The sequence below is a fragment of the Sorex araneus genome, chromosome 9, assembly GCF_027595985.1.
Source record: "Sorex araneus isolate mSorAra2 chromosome 9, mSorAra2.pri, whole genome shotgun sequence".
In the NCBI taxonomy this organism is placed as follows: Eukaryota; Metazoa; Chordata; class Mammalia; order Eulipotyphla; family Soricidae; genus Sorex; species Sorex araneus.
The window spans coordinates 27,731,069-27,753,361 of NC_073310.1; the positions used below are offsets into that span (position 1 = coordinate 27,731,069).

At 45.1% G+C, this 22,293-nt stretch overlaps 3 protein-coding genes across 10 annotated transcripts in view; 2 read left to right on the forward strand and 1 right to left on the reverse strand.

The window, feature by feature from the left end:
* LYST (lysosomal trafficking regulator) overlaps positions 1 to 2,058 on the forward strand; it is a 193,302-nt gene extending 191,244 nt beyond the window's left edge. For all 4 annotated transcript variants that reach the window (XM_004620365.2, XM_055146687.1, XM_055146685.1 and 1 more), the window contains one exon: positions 19 to 2,058. In XM_004620365.2, the coding sequence (XP_004620422.2) occupies positions 19 to 157 (139 nt within the window). In that variant the 3' untranslated portion in view covers positions 158 to 2,058. The remainder of the gene's footprint in view (positions 1 to 18) is intronic.
* A 17,070-nt stretch (positions 2,059 to 19,128) lies between these two features.
* Positions 19,129 to 22,292, reverse strand: LOC129407160 (cuticle collagen 2-like). The gene is made up of 2 exons (XM_055147665.1): positions 22,256 to 22,292; positions 19,129 to 20,022 (listed from the first exon to the last, which is right to left on the reverse strand). Exons 1-2 carry the CDS (start codon positions 22,259 to 22,261, stop codon positions 19,129 to 19,131), a joined length of 900 nt encoding a protein of 299 aa, XP_055003640.1. The 5' UTR covers positions 22,262 to 22,292.
* GNG4 (G protein subunit gamma 4) overlaps positions 19,886 to 22,293 on the forward strand; it is a 59,585-nt gene continuing 57,177 nt past the window's right edge. The window contains exons 1-2 of one of the 5 annotated variants that reach the window (XM_055146755.1): positions 19,886 to 20,024; positions 22,268 to 22,290. The gene's annotated coding sequence lies outside the window, so the exon portion shown is untranslated. Of the gene's footprint in view, positions 20,025 to 20,057; positions 20,291 to 22,267; positions 22,291 to 22,293 lie in introns of those variants that run through there. The other 4 variants (XM_055146753.1, XM_055146751.1, XM_055146750.1 and 1 more) reach the window with 4 other exon arrangements.

Consider the following 22,293-nt stretch of genomic DNA (forward strand, 5'->3'; position numbering starts at 1 on the left):
AAAACTTTTTTTGAACAGCCTTACGTTTTCCTGTGATGGACACCATTTGTACACAGCCAACAGCGACGGGACTGTAATTGCCTGGTGTCGGAAAGATCAGCAGCGTCTGAAACAGCCAATGTTCTATTCCTTCCTTAGCAGCTATGCAGCAGGATGAACTAGTGAACTTCACATTCTCCAAAGCACTTTAATTCCGAAACAGATAAATTGATGTCACTAGTTTTAGGAGACTGAACCTGAAGAAATGGATGACCAAGCAGATTATTTAAATTATGCTGAGTCTATTCATCTACATATAACTTATAACTCTGCAGCATCACTATGTTCAACAGACAAGTTTTGTTCCAATTCAGGGGTAATCTGGAGGCTTGATTCAGTAAGCACTGACCAGCAAATTTGAAGCCTTGGATGGTAAATTAAAATCATATTCATAAAGTTTTTTCCCATAAGAGTATTCTAAACAAAAGACTGGAATCTCACGCCCCCGACCTTTGTTCCAAAAGGCCAGTAGAATTTAAATCAGTTAACAACTTTGTTTGTAGAAAATACTTTATAAAACTACATTTAAATTTTATACCAAGATTCTCCCCCAACACCCCAAAAAAATAATGAGGAAAGAGAATAATAAAGAATTCAGGACTTAGTAATTGCTTTCTTTGAGAAGTAAATTATTCAGTAGGTGTCTCTGCACCACACATTTTAATGGAATATCTGAATACTAAAAACAAACTGCCTTCTTAGCTCAAAGTAAAAACAGAATCCTTTAATAACCCTCAATAAAAACAAGGTATCTTTGATTTCAGATACATTTTTTCTTCACAAAAATTGCTATTGAAAATACATAACACTAGATATTAAATATCTTTTGTTGAGTCCCTAAGATTTAAAGCACAGTGATCACCTCTTTTAAAATCTGCTAAGTACAGAGTGCTGAGTACTGAACAAAATGGCAAGCCTTCCACTAAGCAAAAAATTTGGAAAAAATATTACTAATACAGTACTAATACAGTCTAGACAAGGCATAAGATTTTACAGGAAGAATTTTCTTCCTCAAAACAGAATTACAAAAACAACAAACAATGAGATACATTATGTTGTCTTAAATAGGAGATAGAATAATTTCTGAGTAGAAACGGTCTCCAACTCTTTTCTACTAGCTTACACCTGAAATGCTAGGAGCAACAGAAAAATCCAATTCTACGCCACAGCAAATTCACATGCCATAAAGACAAAATTCTTGAAAATCATGGCATAGTCCATCTCTACCATGATTTATGGCTATATTTTTACTTAGGGTGCTGCTTTATTAGCTTTGAAAACACTGTAAAAAACACTTTGAAAAGTTCAGTTATATGTTACTATGGGGTTAAAGTATGTATTCTTGCCTAAGAATAACTTGTGCAGTTGTTATGAAAACTCAATTCATATGGTGTTTACACAACTTTTGTAACCTCCAGACTTTCTAAAACATTTTGCTTAAAAATTATTTAAAACAATTCCAAAGTCTCTGCTGTCAAGATAGATACAAGAGAAAGCAAGTGGCCACATATGCTTATAACGTAAGTTGCATACACAAGTCCAGCAACACTCGGACTGCCTTGAGCTCATGGTGTGCACAAGCCAGGTTTGATTCTGAGGTTCAAGTTGCAGAGATGAGATTATTTCTATTCACGTTAAAGTGATTTGCTTTGTTTAAAAAAAAAAAAAGCAGCTATTGTCTAGCTTTCATTTTTCTACCAAGAACTTTAAATAGTCCCCTAATAGAATAGGGTTGCTACTCTGTCTTTTTTTTTTGAGGCCGAATTTCATCATCTAAGGAGAAAATATGCAAAAAATAACTAGTCTTGTTAAGAGTGCAATATTATATTTTTATGTAAAAATTAATTGGGGGATTATTTATTCAGCATGAAACGTAATATGTATATGTTTGGAACACTTCTTAATGTGCATGTAAAAAACATTTCTGTAAATTATCACAAGCTCTGTTATCTTTGTATACACTGCCACTTCAAATTGGGAATAAATTTCATAAAAATAAATGTAAAGACCTGTTCTTCATAGAGCCTAAATGTTGATGCAGGTGACTTGTGAGGAGGGGAGGTAAGGGATAGTAGCCTCCAGAATGGTCGCCCAGGAACGCGGAGGGAAGGTCAGGACTGTAAAATCTGCCGTGGCACCTGTGCCACATGGACGCCAGTCCCATGAGTCAGCTGCCAGACTGCCTGAGTTCCACTTCACCTCTACAATGCAAGACATTGTTCCCAAAACACAATTTAAGGTTTTCCCTAAGTTCCCCCAACGTCTGTGGCTGGGGTGTTGTTGAAGGGGAGAGGGAACTTCTCTAACATTCTTTTCCCTGCCTTTCTCCCTACCTTGGAGCCTCTCCTCTGAGTGGCTCTAGCCTCGATCTCAGTCTGGCACTTTTGCATCTCAAAGAGTGTTGGCCTTCTCAGTGGGTCTTTTGTTTGGTTTGAAGACAGTGACTTTTTTCTTTCCTTTATGTTTTGTTTTGTTTGGGGCCTTACACAGCACTCCAGGGATTACCTCTTATTATGTGCTCAGGGATCACTCTGGCAGTGTTCAGAGGATCATATGTGATGCCAGGGAGGAAACCCTGGTCAGCTGCATGCAAGGAAAGCACCTTCCTATGTACTGTCTCTCCAGCCCCACACAGCAACTTTTCCTAATTCACATCTCCAGAGCCTCACCTGTCTGCCTGCAACATTATGACTAGAACTCAAATTGGTGATTTTTTTAAATAATCTATATAACTCTAGCCCCTAAATAAACTTCTGTCACTAGAAAAGGAACTCTCTCGTTGTGGCTTTTGTGAGAAATTCTTTATTTTAACTTTTACTCAGCTTAAATAAGTATTAGATCTCAAAGATAAGGTAAAACCCTTCATTTCAAAGAACATCACTGGGGCGGGGTGGTAGTTCAGTGGGTAAGGCACTTGCCTTGCATGTGGCCAACCCAGATCCTATCCCTGGCATCCTGTACAGTCTCAGGAGCCCACCATGACTGATCCCTGATCACAGAGCCAGGAGTAAGCCCTGAGCCCAGGTAGTTCAAAAGCAAGGAGCACACAAACACCCCCAAAAGAGCAGGTCTATATTGAGCTTCTACTGTGCGCAAGACACTACCCTAAATGTTGATTCAGTTATCCCCTATACTCCTGGGGGCTGAGAATTGATGAGAAAGCATAACCATATCATAATACATCATGTGTAGTTTAAAATGTGAAAATGGCTATAAAAAGAATGGAAGTGTTATGAAACTGGAATGTAGAATTCACTGAGAGAATATAATAGGAAAAATTCCATTTAGACCACGGGGATCTGGAGACCTCCAGAGAAAGTTAGATTTTTGTTGAAACCTAATGGATGAAGAGAAATTTGGCAGGTGAATGTTAGTGCAAATGTGTTCCAGACAACACATTGCAAAGCCTTAAATGGAAGGTCAGTGAACAAAGACCCAATGAGGGAAACAGCTCCCACATACACCTCGAGTTCTCTGGTCTATTTGGGTATTCCAAAATGGCAGATAAATTCAAGAAGCAGCAGTCAAAGCGGCATTTTAAAGGTTCTGACGACAAAATTTTCTAAGTCTCTGTCCCAAAAAGAACCCAGGAGTGATATTTATCAGTATAAATCTGCCAGTCTAAATCTGTCCCCTGCAAGTCTCAGATTTAGTCCCCCTTTCACTGCATCCGTTAAATGCCAATTATGTGCAAACCCAGTGCTTGGGGTAGGGAGAAGAAAGGTAAGGAAGTTCTTTCCAACCCTTCAAGGTTCTGTTTCTCACTGAAGCAGCCAGGCAGATAGATAGGAAAGGGCCTCCTGTGGCATTGAATTCCTGAAGAGTAATAAAACCAATACCATGGCTGCAAAAAAGCTCAATGCAGACATAGGAACTAAGGCCTGGGAAGACCTTTTCCAGCACCAGCGCAGACCCAGGGAAGGCTGGACTCCCCCCTCCACGAGAAGCCCCAGCAGGAACAAGGCCAGAACAGGGATATCAAAGACCATTAACTGCTCTTACCTGGGTAGAAAGCCCCACCTTGGGCAGGCTGGGATAGACCCTCCACAAGCCAATTTGAACAAAGGAAGCGCACACATATACTGCCTGTGCCCGTGTGTTGCAGCCAAGGGCGTGTGGTGCCCAAGCACATGTGTCACCCACATCTCCCCTCGTGAGATGTGGACATTTGTGAGTTCACGAAGTAAATCGCGGGGGTTGCTGCTGTGACATGCATGTGCATTCAGTGGCCTAGAGCTGCCTCCCCACCTCCCCACCTCCCCCAGCCTCCCCAACAGAGAGACAGAGAGATGGGGAGACGGGACCACAGCCTGATGGTGAAAATGGCCCATTTAATGCAGAGCTGCTAGCACACTTATAGAATATCTGAGGGGGATTGAGGTAAGGACATGGGTATGATTGATCATTTACAAAAATATTTGGCAGAGGAAATTATCTTTTTTTTTTAATTTTTTATTAGTGAATCACTGTGAGATAAAGTTACAAACTTACAAATTTTCATGCTTGCATTTCAGTCATACAATGATCGAGTACCCATCCCTCCACCAGTGCCCATTTTCTACCAATGGTCCCAGCACACCTCCCACCACCCCCACCCTGTCCCCTCCACCCCACCCCACCTCTGTGGCAGGGCATTCCCTTTTGCTTTCTCTCTCTCCTTTTGAGTGTTGAACCACAACATGTTTCGTCTATAGTTTATTTTCATGTTCTGTCTATAGTCTTAGTTTCAGCCCGCATCTCCCATCCCTAGCGGGCCCTCCTAGCACCCTTTGCTTGGTGGTCCCTTTTCTATCTGAGCTGCTTTTTCCTTCAGCATGTGAGGCTGGCTGCCAAGCTGTGGAGTAATCCTCCTGGTACTTATCTCTACTATTCTTGGGTGTTCGTCTCCCATTCTGTTACTTTATATTCCATAAATGAGTGCAATCTTTCTTTTTTTTAATAGTTTATTTTTAATTAGTGAAACAACGTGAGGGTACAGTTACAGATTTATACATTTTTGTGCTCATGTTTCCCCCATACAAAGTTCGATAACCCATCCCTTCACCAGTGCCCATTCTCCACCACCAATAAACCCAGCATCCCTCCCACGCTCCCCAGCCCTGTCTCCCCCCCACCGCATATTGCCACTATGGCAGGGTATTCCCTTTTGTTCTCTCTCTCTGATTAGGTGTTGTGGTTTGCAATAAAGGTGTTGAGTGGCCATTGTGTTCAGTATCTACTCTATATTCGGCCCGCATCACCCTTCCCCCACATGACCTCTGACCACATTTTACTTGGTGTTCCCTTCTCTGAGTTGCCCAGAATGAGAGACCAGCCTCCAAGCCATGGAGACAACCTCCTGGTACTTATTTCTACTATTCTTGGGTGTTAGTCTTATAGTCTATTATTCTATATTCCACAGATGAGAGAGTGCAATCTTTGTATGTCCCTCTTTTCCTGACTTACTTCACTTAATATGATACTTTCCATGTTGATCCACCTAGATGCAAATTTCATGACTTCATGTTTTCTAATAGCTGCATAGTATTCCATTGTGTAGATGTACCAAGTGTCTTTAACCAGTCATCTGTTCTTGGGCACTCGGTTTTTTCCAGATTCTGGCTATTGTAAACAATGCTGCAATGAATATATAGGTGCATATGTCACTTTTACTATACTTTTTTGCATCTCTAGGGTATATTCCCAGAACTGGTATTGCTGGGTCAAATAGGAGCTCAATTTCTAATTTTTTGAGAAGCGTTCATACTGTTTTCCAAAAGGGCTAGAACCAGTCAGCATTCCCACAGCAATGAAGGAGAGTTTCTTTCTCCCCACATCTGTGCCAACACCAGTTACTTTTGTTCTTTTGGTTGTGGGCCAGTCTCTGTGGTATGAGATAATATCTCATTGTTGTTTTGATCGGCATCTCCCAAATGATTAGTGATGAGGAGCATTTTTTCATGTGTCTTTTAACCATTTGGATTTCTTCCTTGAGAAAGTTTCTGTTCATTTCATCACCCCATGTTCTGATCGGGTTGGCAGTTTTCTTCTTGTGGAGTTCAACCAGTGCCTTGTAAATCCTTGATATCAACCCCTTGTCAGATGGGTATTGGGTGAATATCCTTTCCTATTCTGTAGACTATCTTTATATTCTGGTCACTGTATCCTTTGAGGTGCAGAAGCTTCTCATTTTAAGGCAGTCCCATTTGTTTATCTCTGTTTCCACTTGCCTGGTCAGTGGCGAGTCATCTTTGAAGATACTGGTAGCTTCAATGTCGTGGAGGGTTTTGCTGAACTTGTCTTCAATGTACCTTACAGATTCTGGTCTGATGTTGAGGTCTTTAATCCATTTTGGTCTGACTTGTGCATGGTGTTAGGTAGAGGTCTGAGCCCATTTTTTTTGCATGTAGAAGTCCAGTGTTGCCAGCATCATTTGTTAAAGAGGCCTTCCTTGCTCCACTTCACATTTCTTGCTTCCTTATCAAAACTTAGATGATCATATGTTTGAGGGTGTGTGTAAGGATATTCAACCCTGTTCCATTGGTCTACTGCTCTGGTAGAGGAAATTGTCTTGAGGGGATCAACTCAAGAAGACACTGAGTCTCCCAGGGACATCTACATTGCTTTTGTCTTTTCCTCTATTTGTATAAGGACATCCTTGCAGTTGTTTAGAGAAACATAGTAAGAGACAAAGATCCCAACACTCAGTTCTCTGGGCTGAAAGCAAGCAAGGCTTTTACTGTAAATCCCAGACTAAGTCCTCAGGCCAGTTCAGCTTGTCCTTCCCCGTGGGGGTCCTGTCTCGTAAGTCATAACAGCTTGCATCAAGACCATGCATTTATGCTTTCTAGAATGTCCCATTTCAGTGCCAGGTAGCTTTGACACTCGCCCTGGGTCCATCCCAGTCCCACAGCAAGACCTCCCTTTTGGAGTGTTAGAAACTATGGCAACTAAAGCCTGAGTCAAATAATTATGACCAAGTATTTATGCCCTGGAGCAGATATTTTTCAGAGTCAATCAAGTCCCAAATATTAGGATCATAGCATTAATGTGTTTAACCAAAGAACACTGCTCTACAGTAAAATATAAAAAAGCTATAGGGGAAATAGAAAAGCAGGTACAATAGACAGCACTTCAAATACAAAGCAGTACAAATACAAAGTTCGGAATTACCAGAAAGTTTTGGTTTGTAAGTAATCAAGACAGTTGGGGAACTGTGACAATGAGAGGTAAAATACAAAGGAAAGGAAGGTTAAAGATTAACTAAATTAAAGAAGCTAGCAAGAGCATGTTAAGCTTCTCTGGGAGGAAGAAAGGGGCAATTCACTGGTGAAGCCTAAAACACATAGGATTGATATTCAACAGACGTTCATAGTTTCATTCCTAATGCTAATAATGCCAGTAGGATCCCCAGGTCGAGGAAAGAGGCAATAGCCTCATGAGGGGACATACCTCTTTCTGTCCACCTCTGCCACCCGGGATCGGCTAGGAATCTAGGACTGACAAGAGTCTGCTGTGAGCCTTGCTCCTTGCAGAAATGGAAAGCCAGTCCTAGTCCTTACCCAGGCCTTTGGGGCCTTTTGCCTTTCCCTCACAGAAAAGAATTTCTGGGGAAGATGAGCAATGAAGTATAAGAGGTTTTATTTGGAAGTTTTGAGGAAGGAGAGGGAGGGAAAGAAAAAATAAGAGAGAAAACACTGAAGAGAACATGGGTTTCACCAGAGTGGAGAGGGAGCCCCCGTCCACATGCCACATCCCAGTACACAACAACCTGGGGAAGGAAACACGTGCAGATCAAGGAAACCCAGAATGTGCAAAAAAAAAATTAAAAGAGTCCAAAGACACCCCCACCAAGACACATTATAATTATTACATGATAAAACAAATTGAAGGAGAACTGCAAAGTTCATGTTCAGAAAATTAGTAAGAGTATAGAGATTAAGTTGTTTGACATACTAGATTGGAACTATCGGAGTCCTGAATTATCCCTAAGACAGTCCCCTTTTACCTGTTACCCTACAGCTGTTCCCAGTTATTCAAGGTTGGGGGCAAAAGGTTTGTATGTTGTTCCCATTATCTCCCAGTTACTGTATAGCTGTATATATTTTTCAATACACTCCTCAGGATAACATTCCTTCAGATATACTGAAGCCAAAGCACTCCAAAGTTTCACAGACTTCAAGCTGTGAGCCACAAAGATGAATATAAAAAGTGTCAGCAGTTTAGGTGAAAAAAACCACAGAATAGCCACTTGGAATTGCTCAAGACTGAGGTCAGAGAGAAGCAAAAGAGGTTTTTCAGTTCAAAACAAACAGATATTTTGGTGTGTCACACAAAGGGTAACAAACACAATATTCATCAGATATTTCCCCTATTTTTGTCTAATTTCCATATGAAAAACGACATTTTCTAAGGCAAAATATTCAGGGAAATGTACATTCACTCGGGGACTTATTTTTATCCTGTATTATATGTCCTTAACAGAAAATACATCTGTTCAGAAAATATGCCTGTCACTCTGGGGACACTCAGTTGCAACTCAGCTATTGGAGAGAAATAACACAATGTGTCCTTTGAGGCCAAAATGACTGAAAGATCATTTGTGACCAGGCTACAGTATTCTTGCTCAAGTGCTGAGATTGGCTTTTTCTCTTGTGAACAAAATTAATGAGAGATGAGCTTAGGAAACAATCAGAGATAGAATCTTAAAAAAGATTGTTTTGTGGTAGTTTGGCACATCTCCAGTGTGAATTAAACTGGCCTTACCAGAATTCTGCAGACTATTAAGAAGTTATTCTCAGATTTTAATTTTGTTAAAGAGCTTTAAAATCCTATCAAATCCCTGAAGTGTTGTGCCTTGCGTGCTTGAGAGGTGAGTTTCATCCCAGCAGCACATGGACCCCTGAGCCCCCCTGGGTATGGAGGTCGTGTATAACCAGAGGCCAGCTGTCATGTCAGGTGACAGTAGCAGGTAGGAGTGACTGCAAGGGAGCTCACCCCCAAATCCTTGGATTCTAGTTTAAAGCATCAAGAAAAAAAAGAATTTTTTTCTGAGGTTTTAGAAATAATTTGTCTTATTTTTTAAGTTTTTTAATTGAATCACCATGAGGTATACAGTTAACAAAGTTGTTTGTGATTAGGTTTCAGTCCTACAGTGTCCCAACACCTTTCCCTTCACCTGTGTACATTTCCCACCACCAAAGTCCCCAGTTTCCCTCCCATCACACCCCAAGTCTGCTCTTGGCAGAAACCTCTCTCTCTCTCTTTCTCTCTCTCTCCCCTCTTTCCCTCCCTCCTTTCCTCTTTCACTTTTTCTCTTCTTTCTCTCTCCTTCTCTTCTGTCTCCCTCTCTTCATTCCTCTTTCTCTTTCTCTTCCTCTGTTTCCTGTTATGAATCATAGTTTTCAATACTGTTACAGAAAGGTTATCGTGTATATCCCTTTGCCTCCTTTCAGCACTCAGTTCTTGTCCAGAGTGATCATTCCCAACTATCATTGTCATAGTGGTTCCTTCTCTGTCCTAACTGCACTGCCTACAACTTGAGGCAAGCTGCCTACCGTGGACCAGTCTTGGGCCTCATTTCTACTGTCTTTGGGTACTATTCACATACTATCAGGGGGCTGTTTGTTTGGGGGTCACACCCAGCAATTCTCAAGGGTTACCCCTGGCTTGCTCTCAGAAATTATTCCTGAAGGTGCTCAGGGAATCATTTGGGATGTCAAGGATTGAATCTGGGTCAGCCACATTCAAGGCGAGTACCCTACCTGCTGTACTATCTCCCCAACCCCCTCATACTGTGGTGTTTTTATATCTCACAAATGAATGCAATCATTCTATGTCTGTTCCTCTCCCTCTGACTCACTTCACTCAGCATGATACTCTCCATGTAAATCCACGTACAAGCAAATTTAATATTCCATTGTGTAGATGTACCACAGTTTCTATACTCATCTGTCCTAGGGTACTTGGGTTGTTTCCAGATTCTGGCTATTGTGCATATTTTATTTTTGAATTTCTAGAATTGAACCCAGTGCCTAACTCTCCAAGGTCAATGCTGTACCACTAAGAGCTGTGTTCCTGGCTTGTATATAAACAACTATATATATATATGCTTGTTTTGTTTGGGGGCCAACCAGCAATGCTCAGGGGTTACTCCTGACTCTGCACTCAGGAATTACTCCTACTGCTTCTCAGGATACCATGTGGGATGCCAGGGATTGAACCTGAGTCACATACAAGCAAACGTCCTACTGCTGTATTATCACTTCAGACTCTAAACAATCATTTTTATACTTGTGGATAAGTATAAATAAGGGTGTTTATATAAGTATAAATAAGGGTGATTAATTTCATGTACTTTCTATAGATAATATTGTACCTTCTCAGGATACCATGTGGGATGCCAGGGATTGAACCTGGGTCACATACAAGGCAAACGTCCTACTGCTGTATTATCACTTCAGACCCTAAACAATCATTTTCATACTTGTGGATAAGTATAAATAAGGGTGTTTATATAAGTATAAATAAGGGTGATTAATTTCATGTACTTTCTATAGATAATATTGTACCTAGGAGTTTATGACAAGTAAAATCTACACGTGTGTGCTACTGAGATAGGAACTGTTTACTATAATGGTCTGGAGAACACAGCCGTGAGGGATGGTGCTGCACAGCCTACAGTCCCAAGTGAGCAAACAGGTGCCCGGCACAGCCTTCCTACCACATGCGTGTTTGCACACAGCATTCTTCAGCCCTCAGCACCGACATCTGTCCGAAGAGCCTGTTTCTACTCTGCCTCACAGATGATGTGTTTGATGCTACGCTCCTGAGTGGACCGTGCTCTTCCACTGCTTTATATTTAACTGCGGGATCCTGACTGCTATGTTCTCTTGCTTTTTAAAATTCTGATCATTGTTTTTCAAGCTATTCATTGTTGGAAAAATCTATCTCCTATGAAAAAGAATCTTGAAAACAAAAATAAAAAGTCAGAGCTGAATCTGGTAAAATATTTATTTGGTGGCTGGAGAGACAGAACAAGCTTGCCTTGCATGCAGGTAACCTGGCTTTGATCCATCCCCAGCACCGAATATGACCCCCGGCCCCCAGGGTGATCCCTGAGTGTAGTGCCAGGAGTAAGCCCTGAGCACCACGGGGTGTACCCCACCCCCAACCAGTGACTTTCAGGCAAAAACTACAACTCTAAAGGATTTTTAAATGTGTAATTTTTATTAGCAATCTGTGCAGGTAATTAGTGATTAACATTTTCAGGATTTATAGTATTATTTGGCACTAGGTAGATTAAGTGAGAGCAATAGCACAGTGGGTAGGGCGTTCACCTTGCACGCGGCCGACCTGGGTTCGATTTCTCTGCCCTTCTCCGAGAGCCCAGCAAGCTACCAAGAGTATCATGCCCACACGGCAGAGCGTAGAAAGCTACCCGTGGTGTACCCGATATGCCAAAAACAGTAACAAGTCTCACATGGAGGCATTACTGGTGCCCGCTCGAGCAAACTGATGAGCAATGGGATGACAGTGATACAGTGATGCAGATAGATGAAGTGAAACTTAGGGAAAGAAGCGAAGGCTGGCTGGCTGGGAAGGTGGAGAGGAGGCGGCACCGGTGAACAGGTGTAGACAGGATGTTTCATTTGTTTCGGTTGTTTTTGTTCTTTTGATTTGGTTTTAGAAAGAGGTGTTTGAGCCACAACCAGCAATTCTCAGGGCTTACCCCTGGCTCTATGCTCAAGGATCACGCCAGAAGGTGCTTAAGGGGACCATATGTAGTGCTGGGGATCAAACCTGGATCAGCCTTGTGCAGGGCAAGCTGTCTGCAAGGCAAGCTGCTGTGCTCCATGCTTGCTTTTAAGAACGCCATCTCTAAGTAAGCTCCACACTCCTGAATTACCTTTGCCTTTGTCTCACATCTGGGTGAGTCTCACACCCTTTCCTCAAGTGTCTTCTTTGCTCCAAAACTACCACCTTGAACTAAATTTATTTGTTGTCTCAGAAAGTCTCTTGCCTCTTTTCTTGTCCTTTTCAGCAGCTCATGGTCCTTGCATGTTTCCTCAGGAAAAATTCTTTTAAAAAACAAATTAAGACTGCCGAGATGTGATCCCGGGGGTCGCACGCATGTGCGGCCTCTCTGCAGCTGCACAAGCGTGAATCTAGACCCAGCAAAACCTCTTTCGGCGTGGGCAACTCCTCGCAGAATGTCTCCAGCCTGAGAACTAAGCCTCGGCCCCGTGCCCGCCCAGGAGGGGAAAGGTATTTCTCTCTCGCGCCTCTTTCTCTCTGGGGATGAAGGGCGCGGTGGCCGCCATATTAAGACGACCACAGATTGGGTTTTCAAGCCTGCAATCATCTAATATCTGGAAGAAATCTCCCTGGACTTCTTGTTAAAGTACAGAAATTCAAAACCGCGCGGCCGCAGGTCTGAATCTAGTGGGGTACTCCTAACAACAATAGTGAGGTTTGTGTTGAAATATTGAATGTAACCAAAGTAAACAGAATGTAAAATGAAACTTATCAGTTACAAGGTGGGGGGGGGGCAGGATGGGAGGTGTACTATGTGGGTTTTTTTTTTTTTGGTGGTGGTATATGGGCACTGGTCAAGGGATGGTTGTTTCAGCATTGTATAACTGAGACCTAAGCCCGAAAGCATTGTAATCTTCCACACGGTGATTTAATAAAATAAAATTTAAAAAAAAAAGAAAAAAGAAAAATGTAAGGGAAAAATTTGAATAGACCTATTCACAGTATGTTTTATCCTAAGAAAGAAAATATTTTTATATTGGAAAATATTATATTATAGATAATGTTTAAGTATCTGTGTTAATAAATCAAAGCTTGTAATACAAAAAAAAAACAAATTAAGGGGCTGGAGAGATAGCACAGTGGGTAGGGCGTTTGCCTTGCATGCGGCCAACCCAGGTTCAAATCCCAGCATCCCATATGGTCCCCTGAGCACCGCCAGGGGTAATTCCTTAGTGTATGAGCCAGGAGTGACCCCTGTGCATTGCCGGGTGTGACCTAAAAAGCAAAAAAAAAAAAAACTAAATTAAAACAAAATCAGGTTAATAATAATAGACGTGTGTTAAAAAAAATAGCAGGATTAAGGTGCTTGCCTCGCACTGTGGTTCATCCCAAGAATCACATATGGTCCTCCAAGCATCTCCAAGAGTGACCCCTGAGCACAGATCCAGGAGTGATCCCAGAGGACCATATGTGATCCCCCCCAAAAAAAAAACCAAGCATACAAACAATTACAGGGTTGTGTACACATGTACAATTCAGGACTTATGATAGCTCCTTAAAGATCCACTGAGAAAGACTTAATTCAGCCCCAATTTAATTCTGCAAATTCAGTTCTCACTCACAGGTGACCTGTGCCAGTAGATATCAGTCTCTCTTTCAAATTGGTCTTCCTGGTATTTTCTCTAGTACTTCTCTTAGTAAATCTTTCCCTATCAATGTTTCACCCTACGATTGATCCTGAAAAACATTCAAGAATCATGTTTAAAAGCTGAAGTATTTTGTAATTTTCCTCCTATGTGGATTGGTCATATACCTTAGCCAAATATTTAAAATTAAACAAAATAGGGGCTGGAGAAATAGTACAGTGGGTAGGGTACTTGCCTTGCATGCAGCTGACTTGGCTTTTACCCCTGACACCCCAGGTCCATCAGTGGTGACCCTTGAGTGCAAAGCTATGAGGAAGCCCTGAGAACAACCCTATGTGACTCTAAAACAAAAAAGAAAAATTCAAGAAAATAATACTTTTTTCTTGATGTCCCATCAATCTTGGGGGGTCCTTTTAAATATATAACGGAAGACTTCGATATACTAGACCCAAAGATTGATTTTTTTAAAAAGTCCTATTCTAAAGCACTCCAAATGGGCTGGCAAGGAGGTACAGGGATAAACAAAGGTGCTTTGCATGTGGCTGACCCCAGTTCAAACCCTGGCAATCCATGGTCCTCTGGGTTTCACAGGATGTAGCCTGGATACCCCAAAGCACCCCTGCTATGACTTCAGTAATCCCCAGCACCCCAGTACGGAAGCAGTATTGCATCCCCCAGCGAGCACTGAACAGTTGGCCTGGCTTGGGCCAGGCACCACTTGGGAGACACCCCACCCCACGCCAAATAAAACCCTCCATGATAGAGAAAAACTATTTTTAAAAAATGAATTATGATAGTTTATTACAGAGGTTCCTACATATCAGGATAAAGTAGAAGCTGGGGAACAGTCAATCTGAAGGTCCCAAGGACATCAATGGTTTAGCCAAACACTGAATGTAATTGGAAATCCATTGGATTTGGGCCAGGGTAGGAAGAAACCCAGACTCCAAGGGGTAAGGGAAAGGGGAGTGGGGGTTTGGGTGGGGGGACAGGCCCTGTATCAGGTTCAGGAGACAGAGTGGGGGTTTGGGTGGACATGAACCTTAGAGTCAGACCCAGGGCTCCTGTCCCATCAGCTAGGAATACTGGGGTCATATTCACACCAGAAGTAACTGGAAACTAGTATGATGACTTGCAGAAGCCCCTTGGAGAGATGGGAGCCAGTGCAGGAACACACCCCCTGACAGGAACTCTGGACCATATGTGAATCATAGCAGCAGGTCAGCCTCTCCTGGGCCATGGAAAAGCCACAGTATGAGAGGATTTCAGGGGAGCCCAGGGCTTGTAAAGATGAGGAGTGAGCTATCAGAGTTGGAGGAACTGAGAAACTGGAACATGAGAGAAAAAGTTGTTCTTCACATCAGGAGCCCCTCTGGGGTGGGGGTGAGAAACCTGATGACGCTGCCTTTCGGGAACTTAATCCCATATGTGCAAAACTCCACAGGACCATACAAAGATTTCTTAGAAAGCTGAAGAATTTCAGTCAGATGGGGCTGGAGCGATAGCACAGCAGGTAGGGTGTTTGCCTTGCACGTGGCCAACCCAGGTTTGATTCCCAGCATCCCATATGGTCCCCTGAGCACTGCCAGGAGTAATTTCTGAGTGCAGAGCCAGGAATAATTCCTGTGCATCGCCTGGTGTGACCCAAAAAGAAAAAAATTTCAACCAGAAATTCTAGAATTTCAACCTGAACACAGGTATTTTCAGTTGAATCCCAAAACAGTCCCCTTCCAATAGTTTCCTCACAGAAAATGTAGACTGATCAACGAACAAAGACTGAAAACCTTTAGCATAACTACCGAGGACAGGGAGACAGAATGGTGGTTAGGATGTGTGCTAGGTATGCACCTGACTTGGGTTCGATTCCTGGCACCACAGGGTCCCCCAGGTATTCCCAGGTACAGCCCTGGAAACCCACCAAGCACCCCTGAGTATGACCCAAGCAACATCTCATCCTCAGGCCCTTGCATTGATCTCCTGCTGGTTGGCTGAGAATCACTAGCAGAACCATGCCAGATCTCCTGAACGCAGCTTGGAGTGCTCCCTCAAAGCAAAACTAAATTTAAAACTTTTAAATGAAAAGAATTAACAAAAGCCTGGGAGCTCAAAGGGCTAGAGAGCATGCTTTGCATGCCAGCACTGCATAACCCTTAGGGCACCACCAGCTATGGTCCCCAAACAAAAAACTCATAAATTCTCAAAAAAAAAAAAAAAGACTCAAAAAAGGGATCAGACTGGCTCATCAGTAATTTAATTGACCGACTAAACAAAGTCTCCACTCCTTAGAAAACAAAGCCTGGACAAGGGCTGGAGAGAAAGTAAAGCAGGTAAGGTATTTGCTTTGGACACAACTGACCTGGACTCAGTCCTTGGCATTACATATGATCCCCCAAGCTGTGCCAGGAGTGATCCCTGGGTACAAAGCCAAGAGTAAGGCCTGAGCACCACCAAGTGTACCTCCCAAATCTGGGCCTTTCAATATGCTATTTACAATGTATTCAATTTGAACATTTCTGATTGTCAAAAGATAGGAAAATGAGACTCAAAGTGGAGAAATCTCATCTGACAGATACAGTCCAAGAAAGGAAGAAAATAATGGGACTCATGAAAAACCATATTAAAATAGCTATTCAGGTCAGTTCAATATGTTCAATGTGCTCAAGAATTTAAATAAAGTTGAAGGAGAAAGTTGGAAGATTAAAAATCTAAATAGGAATTCTATAAAGACAATAGCTAAAATGAATATTTGTCTTCACACTTAAGAAATAAAGAGTGAACTTGTTGACATAATAGCAGAAATTGTCCAAAATTAAACAGAATTAGTTTAAATGAACAGCTCTCCAAGGATTTGTGACCAAATAGCAAATGGTCTGTCATATATGTGACTGAAATCCTGGAAGAAGGTCAAGAAGGGATTCAGGAAAAGGCTTACATCAATAACAAGTGATTTTTTTTATTTGTTTAAAAATTATAAATGTATACCAATAATATCCAATAACCATCATGCATAAGGCCCAAAAAGATAATGAAAAAGACTAGAAAAATTAGGCTGCGTTTGAACCCCAGCAACCACAGGACTCTGAGAGCTGCCAAGTGTGGCCCCCAAACAAACAAAAGCTCATAATAAATGAGAGATAGGTATTAATTACATGTAGACTGTGATAAATTAAAGATTCTTATTACAAACTCTAGAACAATGAAGGGAAGAAGGATAAAAGCCAAGAGCTGAGATGAAAATGAATACTAAAGATATGCTTATTGAATCCAAAAAGAGGCAAGAAAAAAGAAATGATAAATAGGACAAACAAAAAGCAAACAAATGGTGACTAGAGTGATTGTACAGTGGGCCGATCACTTGCCTTGCACACAGCTAACCCGGGTTCCATCCCTAGCAACCGATATGTTCCCCTGAGTCCAGCCAGGAGTCATCCCTATGCACAGAGCCAGTAGTAAACCCTGAGCACTACCTGGTGTGGCCCAAAATGCAAATTTTTAAAAAATAAATGCAAGACTATAGATTTACACCTCGTTACATGATCGCTACATAAGAAAAGACCTACACACTTCGATTATTATTTTTTTAGCCTAATTTTAGTTTTTTGTTTGGGGCCACACTCAGCAGTGTTCAGGGGTTACCCCTGGCTTTGTGCTCAGGAATCACTCCTAGTAAAACTCGGGAGGGATCTTATGGGATACCAGGGAATCGAACCCAGGTCAGCTGCTTGCAAGGCAAGTGCCCTTCCCGCTGTGTTATCACTTTGCCCTACAAACTCCAATTAAAAGGCACAGTCAGGCTGACTTTGAAAAGGCAAGAAATCAACTCTACGCTATCTATCTAATCTCATGTTGAGAACAAAGATCCTGGGGTAGGCGGAGGCCAGAATGTGGCTCACAGGCAGAACGCTGCCTTCTAGGTATTAAGCCAACAGTTCAACCCCTGTGTTCAGTTCTGGATGGCCCCACATTTCTGAGCATAACTCCAGTCTTCTTTTCCCTACTCTGTTTAAACCCCATAGCTTACAACATTGTCCGTGATGATTTATTATAGGCATTCAATACTCCAACACCAATCCCACCATCACCGATGCGACTCCAGTCTTGTTCTGAGACACATTCTAGAAACAAGAGCATACCATGGCCCTCTTCTTTCTCTTTCAAATGTTCATCATCCTACCTAAGTAATCTAAATTTTAAAAGTATCGACTTCTTCTGCAATTAAGTAGGACTGATTGAGAGGGGAATAGAAAACTGTAAATTCCACCTTAACCAACCAATGAGAAGTGGGGAGGGGGATACTGAGGTAGAATTCAGAAGAAATGGAACTGGGGATGGAAGTAATGAGACCAACTTGAGGTTGTTGAATCTTTTTTTTTAATTCATTTGTTTTTATTTGTAGATATCATGAAATTTATTGATGGTTGTGCCAAGCACCATACAGTGAAAAACGTTTCTCCAAGACTTCTGGAAGTAACAAAAACAATCAGGGTTGAAAACTTGCCATCTGGTGTGGATGACCAGAAATTAAAATAATTATTTTAAATTTCCCAGAATGGAGGGGGAAGAGTTTTAAGGATTGAATGTTTTCCTGAAAAAAGTACAGCTGAGGCTGTCAAATTTTAAGTGCAGTACCTGTAAATCTTTCCCACTTTAAAAAAATAGGTCATCGAGTGAATATTTGCCATATTTGATACGGTTAAATCACTTAACCATAGTTTAATGGTAAACTTAAGTTTCTGTGACTTAAAAGGGCATTTGTAACCTGTAGGGAAAACATTTATGTGAGATGTTTGCTGGCCCCAGGTTAACCTTTCCGGAACCCTGCATATTCAAATACTTGCTTGGGCAAAGGTGCTCAATTGTCTGGGAAAACATGAATCCATGGGCATCAGCGATCTGAAAAAACAGTGGTCCTCGGATGTTTAGGCCAGAAATAGTTGCTGGTGGTGGATAAAGGCCCAGAATGTCTGTTTGGGGGGAATTTGTACTTTTGTGAGTCGGAATGGACCCCAGACCTTTACCCACGCCAGTCATGTGCCACTGCGCCACATCTCACGCTGTGGCAGATTTTAAAGAAACATTTCCTGCCAGCCAGGACTTTATGCTTTATTTTATTTGGGGGCCTCCAAAAGTGCGCAGATGGCCCGGGTGACCTTCTTGGTGTTTCTCCACCAACTGGGCCAGCGATTCGAAGCACCGAGTTTGCGGTGCTGCTCAGAAACCTCAGTGCCCGAATTGCCAGAGCACCCCTGCAGTGCTTGGAGGCCTCAAGGTCTGCACCCAGTGATGCTGGGATGGATCCGTGTTATTACCGGTCTTCTTTCCCTACCAATCTTGCTAGTATCACTTGCAGTATGTTGCTTCCCTCTTCCAAGGTTTGGTGTTGCTTTTACCAGGCGTTAGAAATGAACAGCTTTTATGCTGTTATCTCAGACCGTAGAAATCACAGCGCAGGGATTTGAAATCTCGCCAACGATTTCCCTAGAGAAACGGTTTTCCTCCGGAACACGGGGAAATTTTTGCTGCCTTCCTGATCGCTGCCTGCGGTAGAGAGAGCGGGCGCCTCGCTCCGGCCCCCCAAAAGTTGGGCTCCTCGCTGGTCCTCCCTTTCCCGTTACTTAGCAACGTCAGCGGTCACCAGGCCCTGTAAGTGGGGGCAACGCCCCGGGGATTTTTGACACGTTTTAGGCAATATTAGGCATCTCCCTCCTCACTGCCCGCTTTGGGGCGAGGAAATCTTATATATTCTCAGAAGATGGAATAGGTAGGTGGTTGGAAATTGGTCGCGCCCGGCCTGCCTCGCCCCTGCAACTAGAACGTTCTGGTCCCCAGAAGGACCAGGATGCGGGAGACTCAAGTCCCAGTGGCCGCAGGACCCTCCCCCCTCGCCCTTCCCCGCAGCGCCCTGGAGACGCGCGCTCCAGACCAACCAAGTGCGCGGCCCGGCGCGGGGCGCGGAGCCGGCGGGTGACGGAGGGGGGCCGGGGGTGCGGGAAGCCAGCGGAGCCCCGTGCGGGAGCCCCGGTGACGCACCAGTGACGTCGGCGGCGGCGGGCGGGATTTCCCGGCCCCTCCCGGGCGCCAGACGAGACCCCGCCGCGGAGTGGGCGCGACCAACCTGGAGCAAAGGAGGCGGGGGTCCCGGGGGTCCCGCGCTCTGCCTCCCGCCGGACCCCGGCCCGCCCCGGGAGCTCAGCCCCGGGGTCCCGCCCAGCCGCGAGCGAGCTGAGGACTTGGCGTCGCGCGTTACTTCACTCTTCGGGGTGTCCCCGGCGCGGCCCCTGCGCCTCCGCCCACCCCCCGCCTGGCGTTGTCTTTCCCGGGACGGGGAGGGGAGGCGCGGGCCGGGGCGGGGCCGGTGACGCGGCCCTGAGACCCCGGGGGCAGCGCCGGACACCGGGCGCGAGCCGCCACCTCCTGCCCGCCCCGAGCCGGACCCCGAGCCCGACGCAACACGACCGCCCCCCCGCCCCCACCACCTCCCCGCCTCGGCCCCGCGTCCCGTGTGCGGGGCGATGCCGCGCGCTCTGGCTGTCCCCCGCGCGGGCGGCGCCGGAGACAAAGCCCGCGCGTGAGCGGCGCCCTCTGCCCGTGCGCCCCCTCCGGGTAAGTGGGAGCCCCGCCCGGCGCCCCGGGAGGGGGGTGTGTGTGCGTGTTGGGGGGCGGAGGGAGCGACGGCACCGCTCAGGCTCCCGGAACTCGGGGCGAGCCCGAATCCAAAGGGAAAAACTCGGCCGGGAAAGTCTCTGCAGCTGGAGAGACGGATCCGGTGCGGGTACCGGTCCTGCCGCCGGGAGTGGAGACACGCGTCGCCGAGACCCGCGATTTTCGGGGTCGCTCGCCGCGAGCCCCGCCTTCCTCTGCCTGCACAGGTGGGTGTCGACAGCCTCGTCGAACCCGATCCCCCTGCCCCGGCTGTGGAGGAGACCCGCGCGCAGCTTTGGGCACAGCGCTCGGAGAGCTCGGGGTCCGAGCCCCCCACCCCACCCTGGGCTCTCCCGGGGGGCCCCGTTTCCATTTGTGCTCTTCCCCGGGCAGAGACGCCCCCCGCGGGAGAGGGCCGCGTTGGAAGGGGCAGAGTTGGGCATTTCGGGGAGGGGGATGCTGCTGGGGACAGAGGGGATTCCCTGCACCCCGGCTGCCCCGCTTGGGCGCGTTTCGGCGGTGGCGGTCGCCGACGTGGCGACGGTGGCTTATGGCGTCTGTTGGAGACGCGGGTGCTGAAACGGACAGCGCTGCGCTCGCGCCCCGCTGCGCCTGGAGCTTGGCTTTAAATTGCCGAGGATCAGTGGTCGGAGAGGGATTCTTCATTAGTAAGGGTTCGCCCCTTTCCCCCCACCCCCTGGACTTTTGGGCTTGGGTGTTAAGAAATCTCAAAATGCCGAAGTTCGATCAAGTGATAAAGTGGCCGACCGGGGCCTGCCCAGTCCCCCCTCTCCGCTGCCGCAGGTTCATTTCTATTGCTTCCTGAGACTGTAAAAGGCTGGCACGGGGCCGCGGTTTCGCTGAAAGCAAAAGGCCTCCTGGGCCGCGGCGTGGCCCCCGTTGGAACGTGTCAGCTCCGTCAACTATTCTTGAACCCAAATTGTGGATGATTCCTTTCCGAAAAGGGAGGCAGGAAAAAAATTCAGTGGCAGATGCCAAGCGAGGGACCTGGGCACGGTTGGTGGTCTCTTGATTCGGTGGAGAGATCTTTTCCTGTTGCATGCCAGGGGGCGTGGGGAATGCCACCCCACAGTGCCGTCTGGGAGGTAGGTGGGGGCCGCTGCTCTCTCCCAGCAGCTTCTGTGGGATAGCTGAGGCGGGACGTGGAAAGGGCCGGAGTCATGTTCCTCAGGCAGGCCTGGGAAACGAGACCCTGTCCATGTCAGCGATGGGGTACATTGGAGTGTGTTGTTGGCCCAGTGACCGGACCTGGTAAAAGATGGACGTGGCACTTAATTAGTACTGGGTGTACATGTAAGTACAAGGTTTATTATGATGGTTCTCGAGTTAATGAGTAGCTGCCCTGCAAGGTTTATTAGGCTGAGATGACTATTTAGGACAATAGACTTCCTGTTTGCCTCTCCACCCACACATGGCTCCAGTCTTCAGCCTCTTTAAAATACAACTGGGCAAAGGGGGCAGGTGGAAGATGGCTGGTCAGCTGAGAAATAGCCTCGCCAAGGAGCCGTTCCCAGGAGGCTCCTGACTGACTAGGCAAACGCCTTTAACATTTCTCATTGAGGGGGGTAAGCCAGAAGAAAGCTTTCCCCACACTCATTTTGCAGTTTTCAAAGCCAAATGACAGCCCCTGCAGCGCTGCCACACACACACACACACACACACACACACACACACACACACACACACACACACACCGTCAGTATATTCTTTGAGATGTCGGAGGAAAGGTGGGATCAGCTGGTCCCTAGGGAACAAGTACCCTGTGGCTCTTTCAGCAGAATTGGGTGGGGCTCTCAGTGATCGCTTGTAATGGTGCCTTCCACCAGGCCAAAGAGCAGCCAGCTCCCCCACACCAATACTGCTTCCTGAGGAAGGAAGCCAAATGGCAGGGAAAGACTGGAGTCCACAAAGCAGATCCTTTCATTGACTTAAAGCCCCGTCTCACTATGGCATCTTTCTTCGCTTGTTTCATTTTTTTGTTCCACTGAAGGGGGAAATATCTAAGAATCTAAGAATATCTAAGTGCGTTTCAGTTGATGGCCCCTTATCTGTGGAATTTTGAAGCCATGTCTTAAGATATTACTTTGTTGATCTTGTATATTATTGGCTTAAGAGTGTATATTATTATTTAATCTTTCTGATATTCTTTTTATTTTATTTTTATTTGCTCTGGACATTCTCAGACATAAAGAGACTAACTATTCAGGTA